Source organism: Sarcophilus harrisii, chromosome 3, assembly GCF_902635505.1.
Source record: "Sarcophilus harrisii chromosome 3, mSarHar1.11, whole genome shotgun sequence".
NCBI lineage: Eukaryota > Metazoa > Chordata > Mammalia > Dasyuromorphia > Dasyuridae > Sarcophilus > Sarcophilus harrisii.
The window spans coordinates 432,667,030-432,692,395 of record NC_045428.1 but is presented as its reverse complement, the minus strand read 5'-3'; the positions used below and the strand labels follow the sequence as shown (position 1 = coordinate 432,692,395).

The 25,366-nt window shown below is 34.6% G+C and overlaps 1 protein-coding gene across 8 annotated transcripts in view; it reads left to right on the top strand.

The window, feature by feature from the left end:
- The window catches only part of FRY (FRY microtubule binding protein), a 470,054-nt gene that overhangs the window by 260,630 nt on the left and 184,058 nt on the right, over nt 1–25,366 (top strand). For all 8 annotated transcript variants that reach the window (XM_031960730.1, XM_031960734.1, XM_031960729.1 and 5 more), the window contains one exon: nt 9,324–9,377. In XM_031960730.1, the coding sequence (XP_031816590.1) occupies nt 9,324–9,377 (54 nt within the window). The remainder of the gene's footprint in view (nt 1–9,323; nt 9,378–25,366) is intronic.

The following is a 25,366-nucleotide window of genomic DNA, read 5'->3' as shown; positions in this document are numbered from 1 at the left end:
ACATCCAGCAGGGCGGAGACAAATTTGCCTCACAGTGTACCAGCTGCTCCTTTTTTTGAAGAATGATGTGACATCTGGCATGTTTTTCTTGATATTTCCTGGTAGACACAAATAGAGGTATTTGTAGATGTTTTAAATATTCACAAATGTTATTTAATGTTACTTGTAGACATTGGATGAGAACAAAAAGAAAGAATAAAAAACTTAGATACTTCTCCCTTTCTTCCAATGAATAACCATTTAACATTAAATTATTGGGTCTAGTTGAAGAAAAGGGATCTCTGAAAGTCATAATATAGTACTGTAATGCTCTGTGAAATCATCAGGTTAGACAATGAACTGTGTATTGAACCAATATTTTTTTAAAATTACCCATCAAAATGTATCAAATCCTCCATTCATTTTTAATACATGAGAATATTCTTATCAGAGGCTTGATATTTTGAAGGCTCAAGAGTTTTTTGACATTTACTTGGATATTTTCATAACTATCCCACTATTAAATTAAAAGGTCTCTTATAAGCTGCATGTTAAAAGTTAAAGTCAGTTATACTGTTAGATTTTTTAAAGGATATGGGCAATTGCTGTTTTTATAGCCATCATTTCAAAAATTTTTGCATAGTATAACTTTCTAATTATACTTAGATGCTTCCAAGAAACTTAAATTAAAGCTTTAATTAATGCCAGCAAAAAATGTGTATAGCCTTAGGAAAGGTACTTAGAACTTAATTTCTGCTCTTGAGAAATATAAAAGATGGCACACAGCTTAGTTTCATCTGATTTGGATACCAGTGATGTTTTAAAATTCTTGATGAAATCATGTTGGTGTGGGTTGGTTGGTTTGAGAAAGTTGTTTTAATACAATTCTGTGTTTTGTTAAAGGATGCCAAAATGTCTTTGTCAGCAAGATTTGTAGCATTCTTTCTTTTTCTCATATATTTTCATAAGAGCAGTGATGTTATCTAATGGCAAGGGCCAAAGAGGTATAGAGTATACAGAAAAGACCAGAGGACTATGTCCCAAGATCAGCAAAGGTTGGGATCCTCTGTTTAGAGTTGGAAGTAAATCTGGAGACCACCAAATACAACACCCTTAGTTTATAGCTGAGGAAAATGAGGCATAGAGAAAAAAATGACCTGCCCAGAGTCACACAATCTTGTGAAGTCTAGGATTTAGACCCTAGTCTTCTTAATTCCAAATTCAGTGCATTATCAGCAATTACTAAGTTATTCTCTTTTCTATTAGATTTTTGTCAGAATCTTAGGTTGGGAAATAAGTCAAAAATCACAGGAATCTGACAAAAGGCAAATGCTTGATTTTTAAAATACTCATTAAAATACATATTTCTTTCAACATATTTCCTTTTCATGATTGAATCTTTCATAGTGTGAAGATGACCTTGAGTTCAGACAAATGGAAGGCAAGCTTCCCCTAATAGGGGAAAAGTTTTTAATATGTATGTCTTCCTAATGACCATCCTAGCTGAGTTTAAGAGGCTCATCACCAAAAGACTAGTCTGAGAGGTTGAATGTGGGGATAAGGGTATAGTAATTTGTGACAGAGTGGGCAGCAAGGATCAAGGGTCAGGCCTGTAGTCAGGAAGCCTCATCTTCATGAATTCAAATCTAGCCTCAGATTCTTACCAGTGTATGGCTGTGGGCAAGTCACTTAAATATACTTGCCTCAGTTTCCTCATCTGTAAAATGAGCTGGAAAAGGAAATGACAAACCATGCAGTATCTTTGCCAAGAAAAGGGTCAAAGGGAGTCAAAAAGAATCAGATATGACTGAAAAATGACTAAACAACAAAAATCCATAAGAGGGGGTTTTCCATTTGGTGATGTCATGGAAACTTAAAATATTGATAATGACAAAATCCCATCAGTCAAATTATTGGCAGAGAAAGCCTGTCACTTTTCATCCTCCATTTTCACCTGGGTTTATAGAACATACTATTATCCAATAAATATATAGATATATCTGATTTGTATGATATAAGTTTTTAAACCTCTGCAGAGGCTGTGGACTGAAAATTCTCTTGTATTTTGCATATTATTACAATTATGAAATCAGAGACAGAAGGGCTTTGTATTATTTGCTCTCTTGACATGAGTGTTGTTTCCTTTAAACCAGCTTTCACTTCAGCATAGATTAAGCAGGTACACCTGTTTCATTTCCTCTATGCCAGATTTTTTGTAAGGCCAGCCACAGAGGCATTCTGTCCAAGGCCAATAGCAGACTAGTATTTAGCAAATCTTTGTTCCTTTTCCCCAAATACAACAAATGTCCCAGTCGCAAGGCCAGATAGAAATAGCTTATGTGATCCTCGTTATTTCTTGATACTCCATTTATTCTGGTTAAAAATTATATCTACTCAGAGCTCACTGAAGAAATCTTGTCAATAAAATAGTCTGTCCCTGAGATGACATAATAAATAATAAAGGTTTTCTACCTGACCTTTATTTCAAATTAGTGAAGTGTTTTGTTTTTTAACCAAGACAGTGAAATTAGTTGATTTAGTGACACAGGATTTATTAAATACCTATAGTATTGAAGAAGGCAACCATTAAGTAAATATAGGTGAGCAGTTATTTCAAGGATTAAACATGGCATATCACTGATATAATTAAATCCTACAGCAAGGCACTAACTTCACAATAATTTCTAATAGATACTATGGCATTCTGTCTTTGGACACAGAATTTTATAACAAGTTTTGGAGGAAAACATTCCAATGTATACAATCCTGGCATGTTGAAATTGAGAAATTTAATGCAGTACTGATATATGAACCATTTAAAAAATTAGCACTCAAACTTATATTGAAAATTAGCCTAACCTCCTTGATATTTCTGCAGGGGTGAAGGTGGACAATGAGTATGGAATATTGCATATACAATCAGATTTACTTAATATGTTTGTTAGGTTTTTTTTTCTTTTCTAAATCCTTCTTTATCTTTCTTATGCTATGTTACAAGGGAATGCCTTTCTAGGTGAAGCTGGGATTTTGAAATTTAAGGAGACATAAAAATAAAAGAAATCAAAATTTTCATAAAGAAAATTAGTTTAGATAACATTATATACTTGTATTGAAAATTCTTATCTACATTATTCCATAGAGGGGTTTTTTTTGACATCTTAATTTGTTAGAAGAATTATATAGGAATTTAACCAAGAAAAGATATAATATATATGACATTGGGAATATGTATGAAATTTTGTTTTTGTTACCATGCTGGATACTTAAGTGTATTTGTGATCTCTTGGGAGATGGTGAAGGTACCCTATCCAACTAGCCCTTTATATCATTTCTAATTCTTGTCTTCATTTTTCCATAAATTTTATATAGAGGATCTTCCCAAAGTACTAAATATTAATATATTAAATACTTGGTAGTTACCAGTGTACTATTAAGATTGTCTATTTTCTCTGTCTTAATTATTGTCACCAGACTAACCCATCTCCTTTTCTGGACATAGATGTCCCAAATAACATCTCTTATGATACTTCTTTTATGAGAATTATTGCTGATCATGTTCTGCAGTCCACTCTTGCCTGCCATACAGCCTTCCATTGATCTTGGGGTCATTTAAAATTTGTATATGACAATAATGTAAGATTATTATTTTATATTTGTTATATTTATGTATGCATTTCTGAACACAATTGAAAAAGTTCCTTAAATCCTGTTTTATTAATAAAAATCTCCCTGGGTAAATATGATCTACTTGTAATTGCTTTCTCTTTTTAGTCCACTATAGAAATTTATTTGATAAATGATTTACCCATTAAGAACTGATGAAATTTCAAAATGCCCATCTTCCAATTAAGGCATAATTTATATATTGTCTAGTTATCTACATCATGGTTGTTACTGTTGTTCTTTATGAATTGTATAGATGAGTATGTAAGCAGCTTTTAAAACAAAGCCATAGTGTATGGTGAAATTGTTTTAAAAACAAGGTAGAAATCAATTTCTTTCCTCCTCCCTTTTTAGGGATATGTGAACACAAAGAGCTTTTAGAATTTTTGTTTTCTTAAGGGGAAGGTGGGCAGAGATTTGAACTCCCTGAGGTGTGAAAAACACAACTGAGACATGGACTTTTCCTATGAAAATACTGAAAATCTCCTCAGTGTTCAGCAAGAGAAAATAGTTGCATTTATTTGATGGGCTCAAACAGCAGTCCTCTTTCATTGGCCAGCAGAGAGGAGATCTCAGAGAAAAGCCCACTGTGTAAATGAAGAACTAAATCTGGGCTTCCCACGTAGAAGTCAAGAAGTTTGCCACCTAGTCCTTCCTGATTTGCAGGGGGTTAAGGGAGAGTGTGAGGAATAAGCACAGGGATCAATTTACCACTCCCTTAAAGGAAGATTAAATTTTTTAGAATAGGGCTAGTAAAGAACATTTTACTTTGGTGGTCCATACCATTTTTAAAAAATTAAATATTTCAAATTCACTTTGAGAATAGCAATAAACCTCTGACACATGACACTATGACATGGTAGAAATTGTATAATGATTTATTATCTGCTTTTCTGACCTATGTTCTCTTGAGTTTGATACCATGATGTGAATTGATGTAATTATTTCAGCCAGCCAGCATAGTAGTTTAATGTTTGGAAAATGTTTCTTCTTTCTCTATCTTCCCTTCAAATACTCTCTGTTCCAGTCAAAAGGGTCCACTGTCTCTCTCTTGAACAAGATCCCAGTTCACCATTTCCATAACTTTGCTCATGCTGATCCTTATACTTGAAATGACCTCTATCTCCATCTCCTCCTGCTGATTGGTTCCTTAAAGAACCCAAAAAAAACATGGCCTTTGCCATGTAGGCTGATATCTCAAACTAGAAATTATCTGTCCATTATCTGATCTCATAACATGTCATGCTCATCAGTTAATTAATTAATGAATTAGCATGGAATCCATCAATCAATAAGTATTTCTTGAGTGCCTATTATATGCCAGTCCAAGAGGACCTAGGACAGGACCTTGAAGGACATTAATGACCTACAGGCTGATCTGAATAAAGCCCTAACAAAGAAGACAGGGAAAGAACCATTAGATAGATAGGAGGAGAACCAGGACAGAGAGGTCGGGATGTTTATTCATTTCCATAATCAAAACATATGCTGAAGTCCTCTGGTATGTGGGCAAGGGTTGGAATGGAGAAAAAGACTATCAGTCAGTCACTGAACGCAGTAAGAAAGAAAGGAGTGGGTCCTGGAGGTCAGTGGACAATAGCCACCAAAATCTTGATTGAATAAAAGGATTCAAAGGATTGTGACAGAAGGAGGGTCTGCAACTGGCAATGGGATGCAAGCAGTATTCCAGTTGTCCTGCCATGATGAGTGAGTCTTAAATATGTAAAAACTCAACCACTGGTGGGAAAAGTAAGCTAGGGAAGAAGTTGTGTCCTTAGGACGAAGTCAGGTTTCAGAGAGTGCAAGATGGGAGAGGTCAAGAAAGCAAAAGGATTAAGATGAAAGGGGAACAGGTTTTTATTTGTGGAACAGACATTTACAAAGGGCCTAGTGGAAGAGCTGGTTTGTTTTATTTGCTCATTGTTTATTCCATGCTAGGCTCTCTACTAGGAAAAGACAAAAACAATTCCTTCCCTCAAGGAACTCACATTCTAATGAGGGAAAGAGCTATATGAATCAAAATATAAAAAATAAATACAGACAAGATGGAAAATAATATTAGAGGGAATCTCTCGCAACTGGAAGAAAAAAAGAAAAATTCTAATAGTTTTTTTCATATTTTTATTTTTTATATTTTCATTTGTATTGTATTTTAAATTTACATTATTTTTATATTTTAGTTTGTATTATATTTTAAATTTACATTTTTTTTCTTCTGAAACATTCCTCCTGAAATACAGCTTCCCTCTATCAAGGCAAATTCTTCTTTTTCTCTTTCTTCTTTCTAAAACAGCAATTTAAAGTCCATTCAAGCCTTCTTATACTGAATTCTCTCCTGAGCTTTTGACCTAGAATCAATCCATAGAGTCATTCTCTTTCTCTCTCTCTCTCTCCCCTTCCTCCTCCCTCTTTCCTTCCCTCCCTCCCGTGTTTCTGTCTGTCTGTCTGTCTCTCTCTCTCTCTTTCTCTCCCTCCCTCCTTCCCTCCCTCTCCCCCCTGTCTCTCCATCTTTCTCTCTTTCTCTCTCTCTCTCTCCCTCCCTCCCTCCCTCCCTCCCTCCCTCTCTCCCTCCTTCCCTCCCTCTCTCTGTCTCTCCATCTCTTTCTCTTCTCTTCTCTTTTCTCTCTCTCTCTCTCTCTCTCTCTCTCTCTCTCTCTCTCCTCTCTCTCTCTCTCTCTTCCTCTCTTACTCTCCCTCTTATTTTTAGCTAGGGAAGTTCTCTGGAACCAGAGGAATCCCTAGGTTTGGAAGCCATCTTTATATTCAGACAGCCTGTAGTGATAATCTCCCTCAACTTTTTGTTGTTGTTGTTAAGCTTTTCTCAGATGTACAGAGGGTGAATGATTCGGAAACTTTTTTTAAGACCGGAATTAATTTGCTGTACAAGTAATATGGGCTAATTACAGTTAAGCAGACTTTCACAAGATTCACTTACAAAAGAAAGGCTTAGTAGTCAGCCACAAGCTAGCTGTTGGTTGGCTCTGGTGTTCCAGTGAAAGAACACCAGGCATTAATAATAAAATCCGTCTGGTATGTTGGGGGCCATTTACACAAAGCAGGAGTAGTAAGCATTTTTAGCTTATCGATGGAGACAAAAATGTTAAGTGTTTAACTTGCCAGGGCAGTCGATGACAGGTGACTTCATGTGCCTGACAGCCATCACAGTTCTGGGGATGTCTTTGAACTTGACTGTTTTCAAGTATATTCTTCTGAAAAAAGATATTGGGTGGGCACTGTGCCCTCCCTGAAAACAAAACTAAAGACAACCTGCTTAAGCAGGTTTTCTGTAGAGCAGTATATTTGTAAAGGGCCTAAAGAGCTAGGAATTGAACCCTGAATTCCTAATTTATTCTCTAAAATTTCCCTCCTGTCTCCTGTCTTATTTCTTTTGGATTACAGCTTCTTCTCCATGCCCCAATCTATTTTCCAGGTGGCAGTTGGAGGTCAAAATGATGAGTTTCTTTTTGATGTGGAACCATTTGGGGTTAACAAGTAATTAATAGAAAAATGAGCTATTTCATGAAGCATTGTGGTACAATAGAAAAAATCAATAGTTCTGCAGTCAGAGATCCTGGATTCATATCTGATATCTGATTGTTATTCCCTTTGCAGTCATGGATAAATCAGTTGACCTTCCTAGGCTTCAGTTACCTCATCTATAAAATGAGGTGGTCAGATGAGATGCTTCCAGCTCTAATCTAATAAACTCAATATTATTCTAAGCAACAGAATTTAGCTCCTGAACTCCACCTTTGTTTATGTTTAACTTATTCAAATGAATAATATGTAGTGGAGAAAGTGAGCAGTGGAATATATTGCCTCTCTGGGTAGTGCTAATATAGCCACCACCCTCCCGTATATTTACAATTATATGTAGGAGTGAACATAAAATATGTTATTACTCAGAATTCCCTCCCAACCAGTAGCAGGCAATAGCTTTTTTGGAGTAGAGAATTTACTCAGTGCAGCGCCAATGTCAACATGGTCACTTCTTCTACCATTAGTGTTGGTCCTCAGCCCTAACCAGACATTCTTGTAGTCTATGGGGAACAGGACTCCACACTACAGTTGGGGCACTGAGAGGGTCTGTTGGTCACCTTTTGCCCATTATACCAAGACAGGCCAATAGAACAATTATTTTAAAAGGAGTTCAGCGTTGTGACTCCATAGCTAGATACCTGAAACCTATAAGGCAGTATTTATTCCATTGGTAATGAGAGGATTGGGGACATAATGTATGCCCAGCACCACCCCATGCACTTCCTTGTTTTACATATTTGGATGTAAATAGCTTTTATCTTAGTGTTTTAAATGGCTTCATAAACTACATAAAATTAATGCAAAGCTTTCCATAGAACTTGGCAGAAAGAGGCAGCTGTGAAACTTGTGCCTCCCAATGCAATCAATAATTTGGCTGCTTTTCTTTATGACTGAATATTTTTTCATCTTTCCATATCTCCTCTGGCACCTTTCCTGTGGTCATTTTGTCTCAATGAGTAATATTTAAAAAGAAAATGTTTTTTAGCTCCAACAGCACAGAATTACCTTCTTTATGAATTTATAGACATTTTAAAAATTATTAGATCTGTTACAGAGAAATTCCTGCAAATTTGAAGGACAAGCAAATAGACTCCTTTGCACATTTCTAAAGAGCAAAGACATCTTCTTGTCTGGACTATACTTAGACAAGGCACATATTTTCTAGAAGTTCTCTTTAATCTGTTTGGAGGAAACACAGTATCCTATAGACGAATTACAATAATCCATTCCTTATACCCTGTGTAAGGGAAGGAAATAAGCATTTATATAGTACCTATTATGTATCAGATGTTGCACTTTTTTTACAATTATCTCATTTTATCTTCATAACAACCCTTGGGAAATAGGTGCTATTATCTTCATTTGACAGATGAAGAAACTGAGGCAAACAAACGTGAAGTGCTTCTCCCAGATTCATATAACTAGTATCAAAGGCTAGATTTGAAAAAGAACAATGATGATGATGATCATCATGATGATGATGGTAAAAGTAATGATAATTAACACATATATCACATAGCGTTTATCACATGCCAGGCACTATGCAAAGCACTTAACAATCATTATCTCATTTGGTCCTTGGAACAACTCTGGGAAGTTGGGTACCGTTAGATAGAATTTGAACTCAGATCTTCTCGACTACAGGTGATGTGCATTACATAATTTGTTTGGGCAAGTAAATCCCAGGCAGACTTAAGTTGGGACATAAATGCATTTCCCCAAAATGAATTTTAATACAAATGAGAAATTCATTCAAAGAGGATTCATGATTTGGGGGGGGAGACAAAAAATAATTATTGTTACACAGATTTGGAGATACTTTTGATCAGAGCAAGGCCCCCAAGTGTTATTGCATCCAGAAAATGTTTGATATTATTTCCTAACACAGAAGTTGTTACAGAGAGGCCATTTTGTTGTATTTTTAGATCTGGGAGACCTGAAGGTCTGACGTTCGCTTTTAGTCCTTCATCTTTTTCTCACCTGTCTCTGTCTCTTTCTTTGTCTTTCTGTCTCTGTCTATCTCTGTTCTCTCCCTTCTTTTTCTCTTGCAGTAATTTACACATGCTCAGCAACAATGCAAGCTTTATTATTATAAAATATTATAATTCCTAATCATACCTTTTATCTGTTTTGTTTTTTAGGAAAAGCCATTGACAAAATCTCTTCAGCGAGGAGAAGACCCTCAGTTTGATCAAGTAAGTAGCAATGTATTATGTACTATTCAAGTGTGTGTGGGTGTGGGTGTGTATTTGCTGAGGCAATTAGAGTTAAGTGACTTGCCCAGGGTCTCACAGCTAGGACATGTTAAGTGTCTGAAATCATATTTGAACTCAGGCCTCCTGACTTCACGACTGGTTCTCTATCCACTGTACCAACTAGCTACCCCAATATATTTCTTAAAAAAAAAAAAAAAACCTGCCCATTTAGTGATCATAATAATGGGTTTCTATGAACAGCATTGAAATATGGTGTCTAACCAATTTTCTCATTTCCAGAGCAGTAAATCCAGAAAATCTGGAGATATACACAGGTTAGATCCTCAAAGAATTTAAGCCCAAAATCTGTGAATGCCAGAACTAAGAAAGGTTGAAGAACAAATTAAAAGGAAGATAATGAACTTATTTAATGTCTGAATATATGTTAAACTTTTGTGTTGTGCAAGAACTGAAGAAGATAAGTAGGCTTATTTTAAAAAAACATTTTTGGTCATATCTATTATCAGGTTAATAAAGTTAATACTTAATACTTTGATGGATCCACAGTTTCATAAGTCTGTGCCCTCTTTCCTCTGATGTCATTCATAGTCCCTCTAAACCCTCTCTAGTTGGAAATATTTTTAACCATTTTTTTGTTTTGTTTTGTTTTGTTTTCCCAAAAAAATCTCCATTAAAAAAAATATCTGGTGTCTCTTGTCTTTTGGGTATTTTAAGGATGATTAGCCACTTATGTTTTTCATTAATGTTTTCTGTCTTACCTCATAACCAGTCTTCCTTCCTTTCTGATCATCACTTGGAACATCCCAGAATTATGCTAAATGAGTTGGCTTGGCTTGTATCATATTAACCATATGTTTGTTCAAAAGACAAAATGGATCATACTTTTTATCTTTCGTTAACAAATTAACAAATGTAAAAGAAGCACAAAAGAAGAAATTTTGAAAATGAGAGGGAAATAGATAAAATAGAAAATAAATTACAAAAATTACAAACAAAACTAAAAACGTATTCTTAGAAAACACCAGAAAAATTATTAAACTCTGAGCTAACCTGATTTTGTTTCAAATGAACGTGGTAAATTCAAAGAAGAAAGAAAATAATCATTAGACTAAATTAGACACGATTATACAGTCTCCAACCTGAGAATTTAAATGAAATAATTATCTGCAAAAGTATGAAATAAATCATATTAATCAAATATATCCTAGAGGTCTTAACAGCATAAACTCATTTAATATAAAATTACTGACTAAGAAGTTATCAAAAATAAATAAATAAATGCTGGTCTAGGTTAGTTAATAGCTATTCTCCAGATCATCTATCTGTCTCCATTACTAGAATGAATGCCCTCCTCACTTCCACTTCTAAAAATCTCTGGTTTTCTTTAAAGCTAAGACATTATTATCTATATGAAGCTTGTCCTTGCCTCTACAATTCTGACATCTTACCCTCCTAATTAATAACTTTTCCTCAAAATGATCTTGTATCTATTTTGTGTATACCTATATATATGAATATGTTGTCTCCTTCAGTTAGAGTAAACAGTTTGACTATTTTACTTTTGTCTTTGTGTTTCTCTTGGCCAGTATAGTGCTTGGCACATAATAGGTGCTTAATAAATGCTTTTCAACTAAATGAGAGAGAAATCAGCAAATTTTAAAATGCTTCATAAATGTTATTGTTTAATATTGGCATGTCAATAGTATCTTAAAATACATTATATGAAAACTAATATCTGATAATCAAAAAATAATTGATACTCATAAACATATATAACCATTCAGGCATTACATCTACCAAGGAAAGCAAAAGAAATTTGGATAGGTGGATATAGAACTGAATTTAGAATCAGGAAGAACTATTTGAATCCTGGCTCAGATACTTACTCTGTTCCTAGACTAGTCCAACCTCTTTCAGCATTATTTCCTTATTGGTAAAACAGGGATTAATAATAGCAGCTTCCTCTAAGCATTGTTTTAAAAAGTAAATGAGACAACATGTATAAAATGCTAAGTAAACCTTAAAGAATTATCCAGTGCTAGCTATCATTATTTTTGTTATTTTGTTATTGATTGGCGATAAATGACAGTTTGTTCATATCAAAATAAAAGATAATTAAAAAACAAAAACAAGTTAAAAAGAACGACTGTAGAAAGCAGATTACCTGGATTCTTATTTTGAAAAATAACAGCAATTCACATTTATTTAGATTTTACTTATAACAACCATAGGAGAACTATAGTTCAAGTATTGTTATTCCATTTTGCAGACAATGGAACTGAGGCTCTAAAATATTAAGTTCTCAAAGATTAGTATCTAAAAGATTAGATAATAAAATAGGAACTGTTTGGGGTGGGATTTGAGTCCAAATCAGTCTGACTCCTCATCCAGCAATGTGTCAAATCTTAAAAATATTCAAAATCACCAAGTGTCACACTTTATAAATAAGCCTCTGAGCAGCTGCCAAATAACAGCAGCAGCTAAATAAGAAATAACCATATACTCTGCATGATTAGAGAAAAGATAACACATGGCCAGATAAAAGATAACTTGGCCAGAATAAATAATTTTTATGATGTTGTTTTAGTCTTTTTTGCTTTAATTTTATTTAAATTTTTGCATTGATATGAATTGGTAATATAAGCTATTGTTCTATTTTTCTGCTTTCTTCCTCACTAGGTTAGGTATTATAACCCCAGCAAGTTTTGGTTAAGTGTTTCTTTTTTGATCATTGAGAATTTATGAAGCATAAATATTAACTGATTTTTAAATATTTGATAGATTTCACCTATAAATCCTTTTGGGCCAGGATTTTTTTAGGGGGTTAGGAGAAAGGGGCAATTCCTTAATGACTTCTTCAATTTCATTTTCTAACTGAGCTATTTGAGATCTCTAAGTGTGTTTTATTAATATGAGTATTTTGTATTTTTGTAGGTAACATCTACTTTCTTGGAGTTTTAAGTGTATATAATTAGATCTAGTGTTATCCTTTTTTAATGTATTTTTCTAAATACATGCAAAGATAATTTTTACCATTCATCTTTTCAAAACTTGTGTTCCAAATTTTTTTCCCTCTTTCCCCAACTTCCCAAGACAGCAAGCAATCTGATGTAGGTGTAATTCTTTTTAGTATTATTCAAATTATTATTTTTATTTCTTCTCTGTTGTAAGTTTACCTTGGGTTTTTGGGGCAAATTTGATTTGCTTTTTTAGAACACATCGACAGTATGTATGATTTTTAATATTTCCATTAATAAGACATCATATCATTCAAACTCAACTCCTACAATATTTTGTTCAGCTCTATATTTTTCCTTTTGTTTACAATATTGTACAGATCTAAGAAAAGAAAAGAACTATCAAAGTGGCTACTTTTATATAGGCAAACAAAATAATGAGAAAATTCATTTCTCTAAAATTCATTCGAAAGTTTAGTTATCTCAAGGGAAATAATGAAAAAAGTAGGAGTGAAGGATGAATAAAACTTTGACACCTCAAACAATATTATAATGCAAAAATCATCATTAATCTTTGTTATAAGGAGAGGTTTGCTGAATAGGAGAATTGGAAATTTGAAAATGAATATATACTATATATGTATATATATATATATATATATATATACACACTGAACTCTAATACAAAACTTCTTAAAGTTTTCTACTCATGACCCCTTTTCCCACAAGAAATTTTTATGCAACCCTGGGTATTTAGGTATATAAAATAGTTATACAAATAAAATATTTACTCATTTACTATTTATTGTGACTTATTAATCATGAAGAAATATATTTTAAAACAATTCTTTGGTATTTCCATAATTTTACCATTTATTAAAGACAAAAGCAAATTTGCATTACTAATGAGATGAATGTACTTGTTTATTTTTACATAAAGAATTAAATCTTGGAAGAATATTTGATACCTTTTACTATTGTCAAATTTTTCATAACCCTCACCTTCAGTTGTGAGATCCTATATGGGATTGCAATCCAAAGTTTAAGTAATTTTGCTCTAAAGATTCTTATCACATTTCTTACTTGCAGAAGCATAGTTCTGGGGGTATTCCTAAGAAATTGGAGGTAATTTTGTAAGGCAATTGGCTCAAGCCCTTACTAGTTTCATAAACACACACACACACACACACACACGCACGCACACACACATGCACACACCATATCACCCAAGATTACCAATTGAAAAGACCAGATTTCAATTAGCCAGCCTTAAATAGATTAGATTTTGGCTGGGGCGCTGGTTGGGGGGGGGGGGGAGTTGTTTGTTTTGTCTTGCTTAGTTTTTTTAAAAAGAGGTGTTTACTAAAGTGGAAAGCAGTTGATACAAAACCTCCCCTTCAAAAGTCTGCAATATATTTTTCTACAAGTACATTTAACTTCCAGGATAAAGTGGACTCAAGCTTTGGAAACATATGGCAAAGGGATAATTCACAGTTCCTTGTTGTTAGAAGTCCTTTTCTGCATTTATGGGATGTCACTACACTTCAGTAAATATCTAATCTGTCTGTGCTCCAAATGCAAACACTGCTGTCAGTTTATCTGAAAGTACCAGTGGGAAGATAGGTAGTCCCAAATCCTGTGAACCCTTTAAAGCTCCTAAGGCTGAAATTTGTGCTTCTTTTTCACTTGACCCCCATCACACTAATGTGGTTTCTCCTCAGTGGGCTTAGTTAGGATGCTATTCTCTGACCAATTTCTGGCATTTTTTGATCCCATCTAACTTGATGCTTTATGCAGAACCAATAAACTGATTAAATCCCTCAGTCTTTCAGAGCAGATCTTCTGACTAGAAGGTTTATTTTTAAATATCACCTCATTTTATCTGAAGACATTTAATGATCTTTCAAACCTAGTTCAAGTCCCATGAGTGATTATTTGTTTGAGATATGTTCTTACCAATAAATGTACAAGACCTAAAATAAGGATGGAATGATTTTGATAGCACCCTTACAAATGTGATGTAAAAACAAAAGATACCCACACAAGTATTAAGAACAAAAGAATGTATGATAATAGATTGTTCTGATAACTTTTTTGATAGGCTCACTAGACAGGTAAATCCAGGTCTAATTACTCTCTCAGACCTAGGTACCTAAACATTTCTCAGGTCTAGGGCAGTAGTGACAAATTCAAATAAAAACAGGATATATGATATATAACGATCCCAGTGAGCACATGGTAACTTAGAAAACCACATATTAATATTATCTATGTTTTTTAGCATTTTATTTATTTTGTTAAATAGTTCCCAATTACATATTGCTATCAGCTCAAGGACCCAGTATCTATGCTGTGTAATAACCATATAGTAGGACTATATAGTATACTCAGTAAAATATCTTCCTGATTCCAGGATTGGCACACTATCCATTACACCATCTAGCTCTGCTAGTTCCATTTAATTTCTTAATATCAATTAGATTTTAAAATAATATATTTATTTTGAAGATATAGTAAAGATTAAAGTATAAACATTTCCCTTCCAAAACCTCAGATATACCCTTCCTTATACTACTTCAGTCTCTGGAGGTCATAGACTCTAAATTTAATTCATTTCTTATATGATATTAGTCCCACCAAGTGAATGATATGGTTTTGCTGACAGATGAGTGCTCATCTCAGCTTCTGTTGGCTTGGCTTTAGAAGGTCACTCCCTAAAGTCACTCTCTGTTCCTCTGAGTAAACTCAATCTGGACCCTTAACTCTCAGATTCCTCAGACACACTGTCCTGATTTTTAAAAATTTATGAGGTTGGAAACTCCACTCTCATCAGCTAGAATGAAAAAATAATGAAAAATTAACAAACACAGAAGATTAGGATAAAGGCCTGTTTCTCATGGCCTGATGACCTTATGAGGGACTTATCTTTGGAATGCTGCTATCAGTGGAATCCAGCACTGAACAGAAAAATATTAAGGTGAGAGAGAGGTGGTGGTAACCATCTAAGGGATTTTATCTTTATTGTCAATCAGCAAACTTCCTATTTATCCTATGGCTGAGTGGAATCAGTTACAGAATGAATGTTCTATGCACACTCCAAAGTCTCTTCAAAGTACTTACTTCCCTTACACATCATCATCACTCCAGAAAGTAAGCTTCTCAGCTTTTCCATGAGGAGAGATGCTATCTCCAAGACACTCTGTATATTTTCCAGAACTGCATTATACAGCAGTATAAAGCCATAAATAAATTTATCTATATTTCAGTGAAACATTTTACATTTTTCATGCTATTTTCATGGATAAGATGGAACAGTATAGGCTCTATAAGTAGCATAATTCTATGGATTTTGAACGACTTGAGTGACCAAAAAGAAGCATCAATGCTTTTAATGACAAGCATTCAACTTGGAATAATAACATTATAGAGTTTTCTCATTTGATTTGGAAGGAGGTCTCTCCATGTGGATGGGATTATATAACCTCTGAGCTGCCAACTCTCAGGTTCCAAGATTTTCTTGGAAAATTAGATGATCTCTTAAATCCCTTTCAACACTAAATCCTGTAAAAATCAAGGATAATATGTCATAGAAACTAAGAAGAGATAAAGCATTTGAAGAAATGGGGAATGGTCACCCTTATGAAATGCTGCAGAAAGGACAAGGAAAATAAAGACTGAGAAAAGACCACTGAACTTAGCAATGATAAAGTCAGTGGTAGTGGTGAAGCCTGGGAAGAATTGTACAAACTGATGCCAAATGGAGAAAGTAGAACAAGAACAATTTGTACAGTAATGGCAAAGCTATAAAAAGAAACAACTTTGAAACACTTAAGGATTCTGAACAATGCAATGACAAATCACCATTTCAGAGAACCCATGATGAAGCATATTACCCATCTCCGGACACTTGGTCAATAAACTTTTATTAAGTGCCTCCTATAGGCCAGGAACTGTGCTGAGCCCTGGGGATACAAATAAAAATAAAAACAAAGACAGTCTCTGCCCTCAAAGAGCTTACAGTGTAACAGGGGACAACAAAAGGAAGCCCAAAAGTGAAGAGAGAGTTGATCTGATGGCAAATTCGGAACCAGTCAGAATCTAGTTTACTGGTGGGAAAGGGAGAGAAAAACTATGCTGAGACCCCTCTTTAATAGAGCCCAGGACTCCACCCTCCAATTAAAGATTCCAATCCAGAGAGATGTGAGTATCAAGGCTGATTCAGTCCTGCAGTGTAATGAGATTTCCCAGTGATGAATTTACTGGGGAAGAAAGGCAAACTACAAGTTCTAAAGAAATACAAAAACAGTAGAACTGGTGGAAAATAAGTGGTGGACTCAAGATGTAAATATAAAGAGAGACAGACACAGAGATACATAGATATAGCTATATAATTATACAGCACATATAGTTGGACATGACCAATGTGGGAATTTGTTTTACTAGTGTAAAGGAGATATGGAGCATGTGCCAAACACCATTACGCTTTATGCATATTTGTTAGACGGTTTTGTTTTTCTTTTCCTTTTTTCTTCCTTTTTTCTTTCTTTGTTTCTTTGCTTCTTTTTTACCAATGGGGATAGATGGGAAGAAAAAAAATCAATGGCTATTAATTGAAAAATTAAAATTTAGTTAAAATATTTCTTTAAAAGAAAGTTACTGGTAACCTGTGGGCATGCTGTTTCAGTGATGTCACATATTAACATAAAAAACATGTTTTTGTTAGATATTTAGATTGGTATCAAATTGCCTCTGCAGTCTCCACATATATGTCTTATGATGATTGGCAGAGCCTAAATACTCTAGGGGTTAATTAGAATACACTCACTTTATTTGCAGAATTATATTTACAAATACAAGAGCAGAGCTGAATTTATAGCTATATCTTCAGATTATCTACCATTCTTTTTTTCATTAAAGGTATATTTTTCTAGTATTCAACCCTTATTTCCCTTTTCTTTGTGTATACAAGATGGATTTCAACCTGCAACAGAAAAGTTACTTTGATGACTTTCATGAGAGGTGATAGCTTACAGGCCTGGTACATCCAATTACTTTTATTTTTAGTATTATCATTATTAAGTCTTTTTGCAGTGCTTTAAGATTTGCAAAGTTCTTTACAAATATCTCATTTTATCCTCACATATCTCACATTTTATCCTTCTTGTCTCCATTTTATAGATGAGGAAACTCAGGGAGAGTGAGGCTTAGTGACTTGCTTAGGTTCACAGAACTAGTAAATGTCCAAATACAAATTTGAACTCAGATATTGCTGACTTCAGGTCCAGCATTCCATCCATTTCCTACTTAACTGGAAGGATTTCTACCAAGGTCTCTCTACTCCTCCAAGTTACATGAGTGGGATGCTTGGGTCCTTGGCCTGAATTCTTCAGTGATAAAATTTAGCAATGTAGAGAAAACCCAGGAATTTTACAGGGAATTTCTTCGCATCTCTAGCAATCTCATTGATTTCTTATCTCTGGTGTCAGAGGCAGGGGGAGTTCCAGGGATTGGCTAGTGAGAATCTATGGACCATAACATAGGGTTGGATATTTCTAGCATGAATTTTGGCATAAATAGAATAATTCTAGAAAATGGGCACAGACTGGCATGCAAGGCAGGAAGAGTCATGTGTCGAGCAGAGACAATCTGTCACCTACAAGCCTTATGACTCTTCAGAGAGCCTCCAGAATGGAGATTTCTCAGATTGTCACAACTGTTTTCCTGCCTTTTTAAAAGATATCGAACAACACTATCAGGCCTTTTCTTGATGACTCAGGATTATCATTACGAACATCATTTATTGCTCTGGGTTGAAATACTGTGATGCTCTTGGGGGCTATTAAAGTCTATATAACTGTTGGCCCCTGTGGTAAATAATCTCAGGCTGCTGTATTTTTATAGTTTTTTGCCTGTTTTTTATAGGTCTTTCTTCAGCTTTAGTGTTAGCTGTCATTTTTCAGTGCTGTAAAAGTGTCTATCTCTAAGGGCACCTTCCTCCCTCCCCCCACCCAACCCCTACCATCATCACTAATTTGCTATTTCTAATCTTCTGGAGGCTGAGAAAATAGATAACCAAGCTTGTTAGAATTGCTTATAAAATGAGGTTACTGATATCAAATCAAGTCTGTAAATATTTATTAAGGATCTGCTATGTAAAGGTCACTGAGCCAGGTGTTGGGAAGGATACAGAGAATTGTAAAATAGTCCCTGTCCCCAAGATGCTTCTAGCCTATTTGGGGAAACAAAAGACAAGGTCATGAGAGTAAATAACAATAGAACATTTAATTAACAGTTCAAGATTACAAAAGGAGAGATGCCACAAGGAAGTCTGTGATTAATTGCCCACTGAAAGTGTAGACAGCTAGATGCTATAATAATTCAGGAGTAGAGAATTCATCAAGCTGAGGCAGTTTGAGTGCTGTTTTGTAGTAAAGGTGTTCGTAGAATTTGTACAGATGTTCACCTTTGCTCTGCACTTCATTTGGTTCTTCATACAACTACCAAAACAATCTTTCTTACAGTGAAATGTGGCCATGTCACTCTCTTTCCTCAAAAACCATCAGTGGCTCAGACTTTCAGAATCTCACAATTAGAAGGGAAGCTGAAGACCACATAGAGCAATGATGATGTCAAACTCAAATAGGAAGAGGAAGGCCACTAAATTTACATAAGGATCTCTGTGGGTCACATGTTGTTGCTCAGTCCTTTTTTAGTCAGACATGACTCTTCATGAGTCCATTTGAGGTTTTCTTAGCAAAAGTACTGGAATGGTTTATCATTTCCTTCTCCAGCTCATTTTACAGATGAGGAAACTGAGGCAAACAGGATTAAGTGACTTGTCCAGAGTCACACAGCTAGTTAAGTGTCTGAGGCTGGATTTGAACTCAGGAAGATGAGTTTTCCTAAATTCAGGCCTTGTGATCTTGTGCACTTAGTGGCCCTGTGTGCCACATACTGAATCAAAAAATCATATCTTAACTTGCTGTTTATATTTACTTAGTTTGTTCATTATTTCCCAGTTATATTTTAGTCTAATTTAGGCTACACATTTGACACTACTGATCCAACCCAGTCTCTGAAGAAGAATCTCTCTATACCACACTCTGCAAGTGACTTGATAATCTCCAGTAAGAGAGACTTCACTGCCTCTCCAGGGGTCGGTCCCCTCTCTTTCTAGTCTTGAGTCAGTCGGCTGCTCTCCCTGGCTTCAACTTCTTGGAATGGGAAACCTTTCCCAGATTAAGCTCATTCCCTCCAATGTCATCACCATGCTACTGACTCAAGCCTTCATTGGGACCACTTCCCTCAGTTTCCCTCCTTTGTGATTTGAGGGTGGAATACTAACTCCTCCCAGGGCCTTCCTTTATAGAGAATGGAAACAGGACTGGGAATTCACTCCATTCTACATCTGCTACTCTGCTTGGTTTCAATTACATGGAACAAGAACCTGCTGGCTTTCCCCTTTCCTCTTCTGTCTTCTTTTATATGTTGTTCTTTTCCATTAAATTATAAGTTCTTTGAGGATAGGGACTGTCTTTCTTTTTATTAATTATATCCCTAACAGTTAGCACAGGCAGTGAAATGGTATAGTGGACAAAGAATTCAGTTTGAAGTCAGGAAGACTCATCTTTAGGAATTCATATCTGGCCTCAGAAACCAGCTGTGTGATTCTAGGCAACTCACTTCTCTCTGTTTACCTTAGTTTCCTTGACTGTAAAATGAGCTGGAGAAGGAAAAGGCAAATCATCCTGGTATTTTTGCCAAAAAAAAAAGCCCATGGAGTCACAAAAGTTAAGGTGGCTTTTGATTTTATTAAGACAGACAACTTCCAGGAATAAGGAATGGATAATACCATTGTACTCTGCCTTGGTCAGACCACATCTGGAGTATTTTGTTAAGTTCTTGTCACGACATATTTGGAAGACTATTGATAAATTAGAGTAAATCCAAAGAAGTCAACCAGGATGGTTAGTATCATTTAAGAATGGGTAGAAAGAATTGATGATATTTAGCCTAGTAAAGACTCTGGAAACAACTTCAAATACTTGAAAAGCTGTTATATGAAAAATGGAAGAGGTTTGGCTGATAAGTTCCAGTGGACAGAACTAGGGGGGGGGGGGGGAAGTAGAAGATTCAAAGAGCCTGTTTTAGACTCAACATAAGGAAAAAAACTTCTTAATGGATATTCTATACAGAAATAGGATGGACTTCCTCAGGAAGTAGTAAACTCTTTTGGTTAGAGGTTTTCAAGACTGCATGATTATTTTTCAGACATGCATGTTAGAATGAGGATTTGTTTTTAATATAGTTTATACTAGTTGGTTACTACAATCCATTTCAACACTGAAACTCTATGATTCTGTTGCCCAGTTTATGTTCATTTTGGATGAATATTTCATTTTTAATGTATGGAATTATATCTGCCTAAGGATCAAAGACCACTTAATTCTGTGTCTGCTGTTTTTCAGTATGCCATAAAAGTTTGTATTTCCAAAGTGTTTAATTTGTGGCCATGTCAGTAGTTAATACTTAAACATCCTTAAAATTTCATTTAGTGATATCTTGTTCAGTAGAGAAAGAGCATCGTTTTCTAGAAAATAGGAATATTTTGGGAGAAATAATCTGAAAAATTCTTGTCTTAGCTTTACCATGAATGATGTAATCTTATTGAACTTCCTTTCAATCTCTACTCTTTAGTCTCTGTATTTATATTAGGAAATTGTGATCTTTCCTGGATATTATGTGGCAAACCTTTTGAGAAAAAAAATGATACATCTTGATAGTTATTTTACATGTCTGTTGCAATATGAGATCACTGTGACCTGTGAAGTTTCTCAATATGTATCCCATGATTTCCACAACATTTATTTGATATTTTTGCTCACTTCTGTTCAATTTCATTTCAGATAATTTATTTCCTTTTTTGTATGAACCTCATTTTTCCTAATTCCTTGATAAATCTATTTATTCCTCCTCTACTCAGGAAGTACATGGCAAAAAATGATATTCCCAGATCTGAATTCATAAAGTTAGAGTAAAAGTTTTTTGACAAGAAAGAAGTCTTGGGTTGTAAAGGAATAATCATGTTCCTGGTGGTGAAGATAATTCACTTCTTCCTGTGCAGCCTATATTTTTGATTCATATTTTTACTATAGGAACAGATTCCAAATGTAAAATAGCATGACATGCAACAGTAGTGAAAGCTACCTGCCATAAGGTGTATAGCCAGGGCAAGAGGGGAAATTAAACCAAAATTCAGTAGAAATGCATTAAAAGTACATATCAATGCACCATTCAGATTAGATCAGCCTCGGCAATATAAAATATAGAATGTCTCCTAAGAGTAATTATTTAAAAAGTAATGTGTGAATTTTTTTCCTTCTTTCATTTAGCCAGAATAAGATGTTTATGAAAAATTTATGTCATAGTAACAGCATAAAGAAAAGTTTCATTTAGTGCATTTATACATATTATGCCAAAAGAAATACTAGGAAAACATTTACATAAGGTACATGGAAGGCCCTGTGAACACCAGGATTACAGTTCTGTGCTTTCTGCAACCCTTATATCCTTAAGCTGTATGAGCCCCAGCTTATTTCTGATGGAAGGACATGACATTCAAGTTCAACAAGGACAGATTTGTCTGTTAGCCCACTCTCTTTAAGCCAGCTGCAGCACAGAGCAAGAATTCATCTCACCATTGGCTTTTCTTCCAGTAAATGAAAAAGTGGAGCACCCAACAGGGTGGCTAGACCTTCCTCCCTTCCTGTGCTGAGGGAGCCAGGTTTTTTGCAAATTCCACCCTTCCTTCCTGACTGGACTTAAAAAAGAGCAGTGACAGACTTTTTTTTTTTCCTTAAAGCTCACACACAACCACTCTATGTTGACCTTTTATGCCTGCTCAAGGCAGCTTCTGTAAATTTGCCAAGAAAAGTAGGCCAGGTAGATCCAATACCAAGAATTACTTAAGGGTGACTTTTTAAGGGTGACCAAAATGATTCTAGCTGAGGTTTCATGATGAGTGTTGACATACGTAAAGAGAAGTGTACAGTCACACCTTTGGCAAGTAACTGTCTGCACATCACTGAATAGTTTCTCCAGAGTTGTCTAAGTGTCAAAAGAGCATTTTATTTTATTTATGGTGACAGTAGTGGATACTTGAAAAATAAAGTTTTTTAAAATACTTAGGCAGATTATATCACAAGCCTTTGTGAGTTTCTAAAACTCAATAGCATAAACTTTTAGATCTTAGTTTTAGAGATAAAGACAGACAGACAGACAGACAGACAGGCAGACAGACAAAGGTAGGTAAGGTAGTAGGTAGGTAAATAGATTTAAATTTTAAAATTCTGTCAAAACCTTTCAAAACATGAGGAGGACCATGTTGCTGTTTTTCTTTTTGGTTTTTTAACTGATCCCCACAACCCAAGTTCTACTAGGAATGGGGGGAATAATTTATCTTTCCACAAAATCCTCTTACTATTGTAATTTCCTTCTGTTTTTGGAGTGATGAGTTCAGTAGCTGTCATCCTTTTATTAGTGTTTCCTCTTGTCAGAAAAGTCTTTTTGATGGGGAGGAGCAAGATTTTAGGATAATTCTTAGCCTTTTTCCTTTTTACTGTTTATTTGAACCTAGAAGCCATTACATTAGTTTTTTTTTTTTTAATAAATCCACCCCAACAAAGTTTTTTAAATCATCCACACAGACACCCTAGCTTATGCATGAATATTTTATTGTAAAATCATTCACATATAGAGCAGAGGAAGCATTCAAGACCCAAGGCCCATCCCCCTATGGGATCAACTGCCTTTTATTTGTTAGTTGAAAACATCTGGGGAGTATTTATCCAGACAGGTAATTTCACCTATGCAGATGAACAGGTGTAGGACATTAATATTGGTGCCCTGGGAAATCTATCTCATCCCTAAGGCAACTTATCATCCCTACAATGCTCCTAAGAGACCTGATGCCATACAGAATTAGGAAAATACTGCCTTAGAATGTATTGGAATTTAGAATGAATTTTCAAGTAGAAATTAAGCTATAGGTGGTAGACATAGTTGAAATAATACTATTAGTATTATATTCAAGTGTTTTGTTGATTAAATAAATAGATATTTGGGGGTTGACCTGGGAAACCAACAATGTTTTTAACATTGTTTCTATTGAAAAATGTATTGTGAATATTTTCTGAGGAAATGAATTGGGAAATACCTAAGTAAATTTTTTTGTGTGATTTTGCACTACTGCTGGTTTGAGATATTCAGATGTCTGTGGTTACTCTGTAAAAACAAGTGGGGAATAAGTAGATCCTGCTCTTTAGGAAATTTTAAACTTAAGTGACCAAACAGAAATAGGCTACTTAATAAAAAAGAGTAATATTGGATTTCCTATATAGTCAATGTTTACTTTGTTCATACTTCATGTGAATAGGAGAAGATGCAAGAATACTGAACCTAAATTGAAAGGAATAAACCACACAAAATAGCACGTGTGTGTACACACGCACACACACACGCATACAAACACACACACATACACACACACACACACACACACACACACGACCCAACAAGTTCAATTAGAAATAATAATGAAAAGAATCAAAATCATCAGCTCTCATAATCTGAACAAGTCACATTGGCTCTTCTTCTTCTTCTGTTTTCTCTTTAAAATGTAACCATAATGCCTACCCCTGTCTTCTGGGAGGAATACTAAGTTGGGTTTGTGATCTCATTAACTCAAGAGTTTCTTCCAACAATGCAAGTGCAATTACCTATAGTGACCCATCCTCTGAACTCTGTGTACTATCCTACTGTTCCAAATTAGAATCTTATCAGTGAGGATCTCACTTCTGTCTCATAGTGATAAAACAGAATCCACAAACTAGGCACATTTGGGCCATAGTCCCAAAGTAGTTCTAGAGTTCATTGTTTCCCCCTTCTTCATTTTAAAGTTCCCCTGTTAATCATTAAAGATTAAATGCTGTGAAACTTGACACTGCAGCCATTTTTACCCAGAGTAAGTGCCCATATTCCATGTTTCTCTCACAGTTGTTTTTAGTTTTTTTTGTCCTTTTTAATTAGCAGGTATTCACACCTCATCACTCTATCATGAAATTCCTTGACAATGTTCTTTACTTCTACTTTGTTTTGGAGTTCTTTGTTATAGTTTGGCAACACAAAAACCAACTGTGAAAACCCAAGCCCAAAATAATATTCCTTCTTTTAAACTTTATTAGCATACCTATATAATCCAAAACTCATTCTTGAATATTGTCTCTTTCATTTTATATAACTATATAAATGTTAGCTATTATTATTATTAACTTAAAACATTGTTATCGGATTAATACTTGTTAATAACTAATAATAATGTGTGATTAGCTCTGTTTTCATGTTCCATCTTCTCAATTTGATTTTAAATTTCTTAAGGATAGAGATCATGATTCATATTTGTTAGTATTTGTGGATTAATTTGAATGGTTTGTAAGATGTACTTTTTGTAAGAAAAGCACTTCAAAATGGCAGAATATTTTTCATATATTCAAGGTAAAGGATCCCTTTTGTTGACAGTATTTCAATAAAGAGGCCTACTGTCTTCCCAGATCATGTATTCTGAAATAAAGGAGAATTTGATTACTATTTGAACATGTCTGGTGATTCACATGGACATAAAATGATATTGCCATAAGAAATGTATAAAACTCTGCTAATATATTATGAACTCTTGGGCAAAATGTGGGTGACCTGAAGAACACAGATGATATTTTCATTACTATTGCTTATTGAAAGTAAAGGTTTTAGAAGAAAAGAGCAAATTTCTGGTAGTGAATTACTTATTGATGATGATAATGATAATAACAATAATAATAACTAAATGCTAATAAAAATTTATATAACTATCTAAAATTAAAGAAACAGTTTATGAAAATGAGTTTTGGATTTTTTTTACTATGGTCCCAAACATAGGTTCTTGGCCAGGGATGAAATATAAAGTAGATTACCACA